Source organism: Nicotiana sylvestris, chromosome 10 (genome assembly GCF_000393655.2).
Source record: "Nicotiana sylvestris chromosome 10, ASM39365v2, whole genome shotgun sequence".
In the NCBI taxonomy this organism is placed as follows: Eukaryota; Viridiplantae; Streptophyta; class Magnoliopsida; order Solanales; family Solanaceae; genus Nicotiana; species Nicotiana sylvestris.
The window spans coordinates 145076732-145086341 of record NC_091066.1 but is presented as its reverse complement, the minus strand read 5'-3'; the positions used below and the strand labels follow the sequence as shown (position 1 = coordinate 145086341).

General features: G+C 30.7%; 1 protein-coding gene across 1 annotated transcript; it reads left to right on the top strand.

Annotated features, from left to right (window-relative positions):
• The first annotated feature begins 3714 nt into the window (after positions 1-3714).
• LOC104211340 (late blight resistance protein R1-A-like) lies at positions 3715-8831 on the top strand. The gene is made up of 3 exons (XM_009760382.2): positions 3715-6520; positions 6677-7809; positions 8562-8831. Exons 1-3 carry the CDS (start codon positions 3852-3854, stop codon positions 8585-8587), a joined length of 3828 nt encoding a protein of 1275 aa, XP_009758684.2. The 5' UTR covers positions 3715-3851; the 3' UTR covers positions 8588-8831.
• The last annotated feature ends 779 nt before the right edge of the window (positions 8832-9610 follow it).

Genomic DNA, 9610 nt, shown 5'->3' with positions numbered 1-9610 from the left:
TAAATTGTATTCGAAAAAAAATTATCTAAAAACGTACTCCCTCCGTTTCATATTAGATGAGGTAATGTGACTCAGCACGGAGTTTAAGAAAAAAGAAAAAGACTTTTAAAAATTGTGGTCTTAAAAGCTTAAGGGGTAAAAGGTTTGTGGGACCATGACATTTGTGTGGGTGTGGCTATAAAAGCATCTCATTAAGGGTAAGTGGGTAAAATGAAAGAGTTTAAAGTTGAATTATTTTCAAATTTAGAAGTGTGTCATTTGTTTCGGAACAGTAAAAAGGAAAACACCTCATCTAATATGAAACGGACGGAGTAATCTATATTATATTAAAAGGAGAGTAGTGAAGCATGTGGTTAAGCCAAGTGGCAAGCTAAAAAGAAGCCACTTGGCAATTTAAAGACAACATTAAAAATTTGAATCATAAATGGAAACATAATTAATGGAAGTAGTTAATGAATCTTATACTTAATCTAAATAGATCTTAGACAAATTTAATCTATATATCTACATTTAAATTTATATTTATAAGTATATTTATATATATATTGATTCACCCATAATTTTTTTTTATATATATATATATATATATATATTGATTCACCCATAGATTATTTTTTTTATTAGCTAGAGATATGAAGGTAAAAATTAATTAAAAATTCTAATCGAAAAAAATAAAAAAAATATAGAAAGACGTAATTGAGATAACCTACGACTATTTATACATTAGAGTAAGTTAAAATATAAAATAAAATTAAAATTTACTTAAGTTATTAAAGATATATTGAGTTTAAAAATTAAATAAATTCAAGCAGCAAAATAAGATCTTAAATAAAGTATATAAATTATTTATAAGGTAAGAAAAAACTTAAATAATCAGTAAAAAAATATTTTAAAAATAAGAATAATAAAGTCATATTAATATTGATAAATCGGGCAAACGAATATTTTATACGTAAATATTACTACAACATTCAGATATAATGTGTTCAAACAATTAAGAAAATATTTTTTTATTAATATTTGAATTGAGTACAGTAAGTTTAAGTTTGAAAGTATAACATAATTCTTTAAAAATGTAGTCAAATATAGAAAATAGAATAATAAAACTTATTTGAATTTGAGAAAGTTTTTAAATTTTTATCTATATTATATTAGAATGAATGTAGTAGAAATAAATATTAAATTCAAACAAGCTAATAAAAATCCACATGACAATGTAATAATATTAGGTATTTAATAATATAATATCAAAAATAAATAATAAATAGAGAAAAAATAAAAATTCAGATTTTTTATCATAGAGAAGAAGGGTAAAACTTATTTAAATTTGAGATGGGAAAGTTTTTTATATTATGATAAGAAAATTCATAATATGGATAAGTCCACGTAATTCAAGTCTAATGGATAAAATCAAAAACTAAAAATATTGAATAATAGAAATAAATTAGAGATAATATGAGATATTTATAAATCATAAGTTTAAAAAATAAAATAAATTAAATATACAATGCTTAAAATCTTATTAAAATTTAAATAATTTAAAATTTTCGAGCAATATTTTTAAAACAAAATAAATATTTATTTTATGATTAGAAATTATATATTTATCTATATTATATTAAAGAATAGTAGATTATAATGATATTAAAAAAAATTATAAGTTAATAAAAAGCCACATAAAACGTAATAAGACTATATATTAGATTAAAAATAAGCAAAATTATTAAAAAAATTATTATTAGAAATGAAAGGGAAAGGCTATTTGAATTTGAAATTAGAAATTTGTTAAAACTACGATTAGAATGTCCAAACTATGGATAATATCACGAAATTGAAGTCTTATTTATGAAAAAATATTAAAATAGAAAATAAATTTCTAATATAGGTAATTTTACTAATAAAAATTAAAGATTAAATTTGTATTAAATCTAAAAAAGAAAGAAAATTTACGTAAGAAATAAAATGATAATGAAAATATTACTACAACATTAACATATAATGTGTTCAAACAACAAAGAAAATATTTTTCTATGATTAATATCTGAATTGAGTGCAGTTAGTTTAAGTTTGAATATATAGTATAATATTTTAAAAATGCGGTCCAATTTAGAAAATAGAATGATAAGAATTATTTGAATTTGAGATGAGATTTTTTTTATTTCATAAGTTTTTATTTTTTAAAATATTATGTAAAGAAATAAAATGACAATAAACATATTACTACATATATATAATATGTTCAAACAATTAAGAAATTATTTTTCTATGATTAAAATAAAATTTTAATAATATAAATAACTTTCTAATATAGGTAATTTTACTAATGAAAATTAAAAATTAAATTTGTATCTTAAAGTTAAAAAAAATAACTGCATCTAATACAAAAATAGTTATAAGAGAACTCAATATATTTGTAACATAATCATCAAATATATGTATTAATATTTTAGACTAATTCAATTTTACAATTTAAAATAAAATATGATATTATTCTGGTTAAAGGTAAAAAATTAATATAAAAATAATTAAAATTTATAGTAGGGAAGAGAATGTAGTAAAACAATAGAGATAGTGTGAGGATACTTATACATTAAATTAATTTAAAAATAAATAAATTAAAAAATTTAATTATATTTAAAAATATTACAATAAGTTTAAATGATTAAAAAAATTGAATGCATAAAAATATACCAAATTTCAAGAATAAAATATTTATAGTTATTAAAGACTATTAAAAGAATAATAAGAAAGATATTAATTAAGATAATAAAAAATTATATGATAGTAAAATAATTTTAAATAATAAATAATACAATAACTATAAGAAAAAATAAAAAAAAGAATTTGCATAAAAATAATGTGATAAGACATATTTAACTTTTAGATAAAAATAAAGTGATAGTAAGAAGTTTGTTAAAATAATATGATCTAATGTGCTCAAACAAGACAGATCGCAACATAATATATTTAATATTCTTTGATACTGACAGCAAAACGAAGTGCAAGTACTAAAATCAAGTAGTTAGGTTGCTACAAATAAAAAACAAAATAGGTTGTGCATTACGAGATTTGAACAATAATTTCATATCCTACTTCATAATTAATATCTAATGTTATATAATTTTTATCTGAGAGGTTTATATTTTAAGGTTATTTGCACATGATTCAAATAATCAACATTACAGTTTAACATGATTTGTGTCCGTGCATCGCGCGAGTACTAATACTAGTATTATTAAAAAGGTAAAAAGGCAACAAATAGTGAATAGTTCACCTCAAAGGAAAAGGAAAAGGAAAAGGCCGACAATTGCTTAGCTGACAAATGGGATAAAATTAATGCCTAGTTGCTACGGAGTACATGGCTTTCCCTTTACTGTATTTCTTTTAGTATATGTTGTGACCTGTGGTGTACATAGTAATTTTTGTAATCGATGTAAATATTTGAATAAGTAAATAAATAAATAAATTACTATAATGATAAGCGGTGTCATTTTTTAAACTTATATTCAATATTTTTATTTTTTAATTATTTATATATACATATTTACAGCAAAAAAAAATTGACATGGTAGAGATAAGGTTTGCATCTCTCCTACCCATTTGTAAGATTATACCGGGTTTGTTGTCTTTAAATATAAAGAAGAAAAGGAAAGGAATATATCCATGTCCATACAAGGAAGTAGCAACAAATAATGTGGACTTATTTACAATAAGTTGACTTGCTAGTTATAATTGAAGCAACTAAAATAGATGTCTGATTTGTATCTCAACTTCTCTCCTCCTTTCCCTTGCAGTTCGAGTTCATAGCAGTTTAATTCCTTTGTCACAATTTCTAACAAAGAGGGAGAATCATGTTTCTTGACAAAGATTTGTCAAAACTACGACGTGACTTTCTCGAATTTCGACCCTCTAACATTGACGATGTTTCAAGGGATCGATTGGAGTTCTTTCTGTGGGAGTTAAGTTTCCTGGACTGTTTTCTCAGTCTGCAGAGCTTCACCTTCGCAGGTGAATGCGGCATGCTGAACTTCACACAGAAAATGAAAGAAATTTGGAAGAAATCCATATTAGTACAACAGGCTACTCAACGAATTTTTTTCTCTGATTCTGACTGGGAGGGGTCTGTGGATCCAAATTTTGATCCCTTTACCTCCGACGTGCCAACAGGAATTTGGAAGACAAAGCTGGAATTCCAATCAAAATACTCCTTCGCCGAAGTATCATCAATACCACTTCCAGCCAACAAGGATGATATTCCTACCCCCAAATTTCTACTGGAATTCATTGATGCTGTTATAGAGAATCTCAATATTTTAGTGCAGATTGATGATCCTCGTTCGCTACTCTTTGTTCCGGGACCAAAGGGACAAATAGAGGAGGTTTTGAAGGAGTTGAATTTGCTGAGGTTTTTTGTCTGCTTTGTTTCAAACAAATGCACAGAGCCAGCTCAAAGCCAACATACTTTCTTCACTCACGTTTTAATTGTATCTAGCCACGCAGCAATGGTTGCATGGTTGTATTTGCCAATCCATGGTAAGGAAAATCAAGACGTGGATCCAAGTGCAATGAATGATTTGTTTTCTGATCTCCTGCAAATGAAGATTAGGCCCATTCAGCCAGGTATTCGCAAAATTTATACAGATGTCCTGTGCGCTTTGAAGTCGACTATACAACCAGGTTGGCATCCCAATATTCAAAATAAACATGTAACTGACAGTGGATTTTTGGAGGCTGCCGCACACAATTTGATGAAGCTACCCACTGTTAGTAATCCTAGTGGGACAGTTTCTTCAAATGATCAAATGTCAATCCTTCAGGATATGCTCAGCCTTATAAGAGCCAATCTCATCCATCTGCCAATACTAGGTCTTGAGTTTCATTGTCAAGATATGGACACTGTTATTGTTGATGCCGGCCTTCTAATTTACTCATTATATGATAGCGAGGGGGAGAAAGAAGGCATGACATTGGAGGATTTGAACCAAGCACTTGGTCTTGATCTTCCGGGAAACATTCAGCCTGTCAAAGTGATGATATACCTCATCATTCGTAAGGCGGTTCAATCTAACTTGCCGAGGATTCATGGACTAGGCTATGTTGATTTTTTTTTAAGCAACTTGAAGGAGTTCCAGAGCCGCCATTCAGATTCACTCGCTACTGTCGTGAACCAGCTTCAAATAATTCAGAAGGAACTTGAGAGCTTGCAACCTTTTCTAAAGGCTGTTGCCGAACAACGATATTACAAGCACGATAGACATCAAATTTGGGCTACACAGTTGATTAGCAAAGTGTATGAGGTGGAATACGTAGTTGATGCTTGTATAAGTATAAGCAAAGAAGTTCCTCATTGCTGTCTTCAGTGTTGGCTCCTCGATATCATAAAGGAGATTTCTTGTATTAAAGCAGAGATGCAAGAATTGTTGAATGTAGTAGATGATACCATGAATACTACCACTGATCATAGGTCATCACAATTAGTTTGGACTCCAAAGATGAAGGAACAATTTGTTGGTTTTGAAGACGTGAGGAAGGAATTGAGAGACCAACTAAAAAAAGGAAACTACCAACTGGATGTTATTTCTATTGTCGGTATGCCTGGCCTTGGTAAGACAACCTTGGCAAAAGAAATCTTTTATGATGAGTCGGTTATTGAAAACTTTGATATTCGTGCACAATGTTGTGTGTCTCAAGTATATAAACGAATGGATTTGCTACTGGAAATTCTACATGCTATTGGTGAGAGTCCTAGCTTCTCTACTGCACATGATGCAGCAGATCAGCTTCGGAGAACTTTAATGATGAAAAGATATCTTATCCTTGTGGATGACGTGTGGGAAACTAGTGCGTGGGATGATTTAAGGCCTTGCTTCTATGATGCCAAAAATGGAAGCAAAATCATTCTAACAACTAGACATATTGAAGTTGCCAATTATGCTACATGTGTTAGTTTTCCCATTCATCTTCGTATGTTTAACGATGACGAAAGCTGGAAATTACTAGAAGATAGAGTGTTTGGTGAAGAAAGGTGCTCCCCTTCCCTTGAAGAAGTTGGGAGACAAATAGCAAAAAAGTGCGGAGGGCTGCCTCTTTCGATTGTTGTGGTAGCTGGTATTCTGGCAAAGATGGAGAAGAAAGAAGAGAGCTGGAAACAAGTGGCTACGACTTTAAGTTCCCACATTCATGGTGATACAAAGGCCATTGTGGAACTAAGCTATCAGAATTTACCATATCATCTTAAGCCTTGTTTCCTTTATTTTGGAGCATTTTTAGAGGATAGAGTGATTGATGTTTCCAGTTTAACAAAGTTATGGACCTCAGAAGGATTTATAAAAAGTTGTGAAAGCAAGAGGTTGGAGGACATAGCCGAAGGTTACTTGGAGAATCTTATTGGAAAAAATCTAGTGTTCGTTGCTAAGAGGAGTTCAGATGGTAAGGTTGAAGCATGCCGCATTCATGATGTAATGCTCGAGTTCTGCAAGGAAAAAGCAACGGAGGAGAATCTTCTGCTGTGGATAATACGGTAATATACCAATTAATTATACTTAATTTCTCAATAAATCAAGTTATAACTGAAAATTCATCACATGATTTTACAAATTTATATATTCACAGTGACCAAGTATACTGATTATATTTTAAAATCAATTTTATGATTTTGCTAATTATACATTCACAGAGATCAAAATGCCAATCCTTCTTCCAACATTTACTCTCATAAGCAGCATGTGCAACGTCGCTTGGCTTTTTGTGAAGTGGATAATCTTGAAGAATGGAGTTCGTCTTGCTCACTTATTGGATCTGTACTTTTCAGGAGTGATACAGATATCTCTGCCCGTCTCCCCGTACCCAAACCCGGTTTCACGATTTCACGCATTTTACAGAATTTCAAGTTTCTAAAAGTATTGGATTTGGAGCACTGCATTGTTATTGATTTTTTTCCAACTGATCTAGTTCACATGAGATATTTCTCTGCAGAAATTGATCAGAATTCAATCCCGGCATCCATAGCCAATCTTTCGAATCTTGAAACTCTGGTATTAAAATCTAGGGGGCAAATACTGTTACCGGTAACACTTAGAAGGATGGTTAAATTGAGACACCTACATATTGCTCAGTACTTCACTATAAGTAATGCAGAGAAACCATTTGATGACGACTCCTTGAAGTTTTATGATTTGCGCACTCTTTCTCAGCCATACTTTTCTTGTGTCGAGGATTTTGAATTGATGTTGAGAAAAGCACCTAATATTCGGGAATTGGAATGCAAATATAAGGGTATTTGTAGCTTTCCATTCCCTGTATTGGAAATTTCAACAGAGCTTGAGACGCTACACATAATTGGTGAAGTCGTAGAATTCCAGCATTGGTATCCTGTATGCATCTCCGCATCAAATCTCAAAATATTGAAACTCTCCGTCTTTAGACTGGGCCATGAGCACTTGTCAAACATTGGTCAGCTTCAGAACCTTCAGGTGCTAGAACTGCTAGCCATTGAATTTGATGATGAAGAATGGGAAGTGAATGATGACGAGTTCCCTGAACTCAAAGTCTTAAAACTAATGTTTTGTCAGAGTCTTGAAGAATGGGATGCCGTTGAATACTCATTTCCTAAACTTGAACGCTTGTCTCTGCGTGGACTCGAGAATCTGAAAGAGATCCCTTCTTGTTTCGTAGACATCCAATTTTTACAGTCCATTGAGGTAAGGGAGTGCAACGAATCTGTTGTAAAGTCAGCCAGGTTTATCCAAGAATTCCAATTTGAAGATTATCAAAATGCTGCTCTCAAGCTCTCCATTTATCCATATCCAGGTACACTGCTGAGAGAATACAACTCATTTATAGACTTTGTTAGATGCATTTTCCTTACTATTATAAACTTTATCGTCTAAAGCTTTATTAATTAGACAACAACTTCAACAATAGCAAAACCGAGTGAAATCCCACAACTAGTCTTTATCAACGCAAACACTTAACTCTGCCCTCCTGATAACTTTTCTTTGGTAAGCGCATATGAGTTGGTTGAAATGAGTATATGTGTTGGATGATTAAGAAAGCTCGTCTTATATGAACTAAAATATCTATGGCAATGTGTATTGTCTAAAGTAGAAAATGTGTGTTGTTTGTTTTTGGTGACGGGGCAGGAAGGTATTTACAATTTTGTACACCACCTACTGCAACTCGACACTCTTTAGCACACACTAGTAGGGTGCACAGTTGTCCAAGCGACGCTACAATAAGAGTTGAACATAGAAAGACCATAGTGACCTCCAAGCCAAGGCTTCATTGTGAAAAATGTGCTCAAGCAAATTTTGTACAATGAACATAGCAACAACAACAACGACGACGGCCCAGTAAAATTCCACAAAGTGAAGTTTGGGTAAGGTAGTGTATATGCGCACCTTACCCCTACCCCGATAAGGCAGAGAGGATGTTTCAGATGTACAACAAACATAGAAAGACCATAAATTTGTCTACACATTTTCTTCGTGTTGGTTTTTTTACTTTAATTAGATATAATATTTTGGACATAACACTTAATTTTAGAGCTATATCTCCTGTAGGTGTTTATTATGATGATGATAAATGATAATGATGAGCATGGGAAGGAGGAGAATGAGTATTAGCCAACGCAATTTCGAACATCATCAACTTGTTTGATTTTATTTTTTGGTTCAACCTTAAGCTCTTCAGTTCAATTGTCTCTATGGAAAAGAGTTGAATCTTTTTCATTCTTTTGGTTTTTGGCTAAGTTGTTATTTGTTTTTGATGTTTTCTACTGATGTCTATTTTACTTAACGAGAGTCTTTATGTTTCCAGAATGTATTTATATATTGCTCAGAGTATTTTCAAACGATTTTGGAGGTTGAACCCCCATTTAATTCAGATTAACTGGAAGCCTTTATCAATAACGTTAAAAGATATTAACAAAAATGCTAGAAGCAAATCGGAGACATGCTGAAAATTAATATTTCTAACGGACGAATCCGTCGAAAATCTGTCGGTAATCCAGGGATGCCGATAACTTATTGTTGATACTTTTTTGAATTTAAATTTTTGTTAGATTTTTTGGGTCGTTGAAATATTTTAGTTTTTTTGAATTCTTGTTATGCAGATTTTTTTTCTGTAGATTATGTTCCTAAGTTGGTTGTTTAAAGCTCTTATGTTTAATAAAAGAATATAGACAATTTTCAATCAATATTTTAAATTTTCTAGCAATTTTAAGAAAACTAACAGTGGTATTAGAGACTCATTGGTCTTATGGATCCGTAAGTTCTTCCAAAGAACCATTTTCAAATTATTCTTAACCATATTAATTTTTAAACCTATTTTTCAAATATGGCAAGCAACCGTCTCTTTTTGAATGCCTCACAAATTTTCACTAGTGAAAACTATCTAATTTGGTCTGTGAATCATATTTTGAAACCTATGATCTATGGGAAGTTGTAATGGAAGATATACTATTACAACCCAAATCCTATCCTTCCCCAAATTAAAGCTCATTCAGAAGAGAAAGCCAAAAATACAAAGCTAAAACTATGATTCAAAATCTAGATGTAGATTCATTTTTTTCTAAAATCATTGAACGTGAGACATCAAAAGAAGCTTGGGA

What these genes read in the sequence shown, in the direction of transcription:
- LOC104211340 (XM_009760382.2), top strand. Translation starts at nt 3,852, where the DNA reads ATGTTTCTTGACAAAGATTTGTCAAAACTACGACGTGACTTTCTCGAA. An exon ending in CTTCTGCTGTGGATAATACG is followed by an intron (nt 6,521 to 6,676) that starts GTAATATACCAA and finishes ATACATTCACAG; the next exon opens with AGATCAAAATGCCAATCCTT. An exon ending in CTCCATTTATCCATATCCAG is followed by an intron (nt 7,810 to 8,561) that starts GTACACTGCTGA and finishes TATCTCCTGTAG; the next exon opens with GTGTTTATTATGATGATGAT.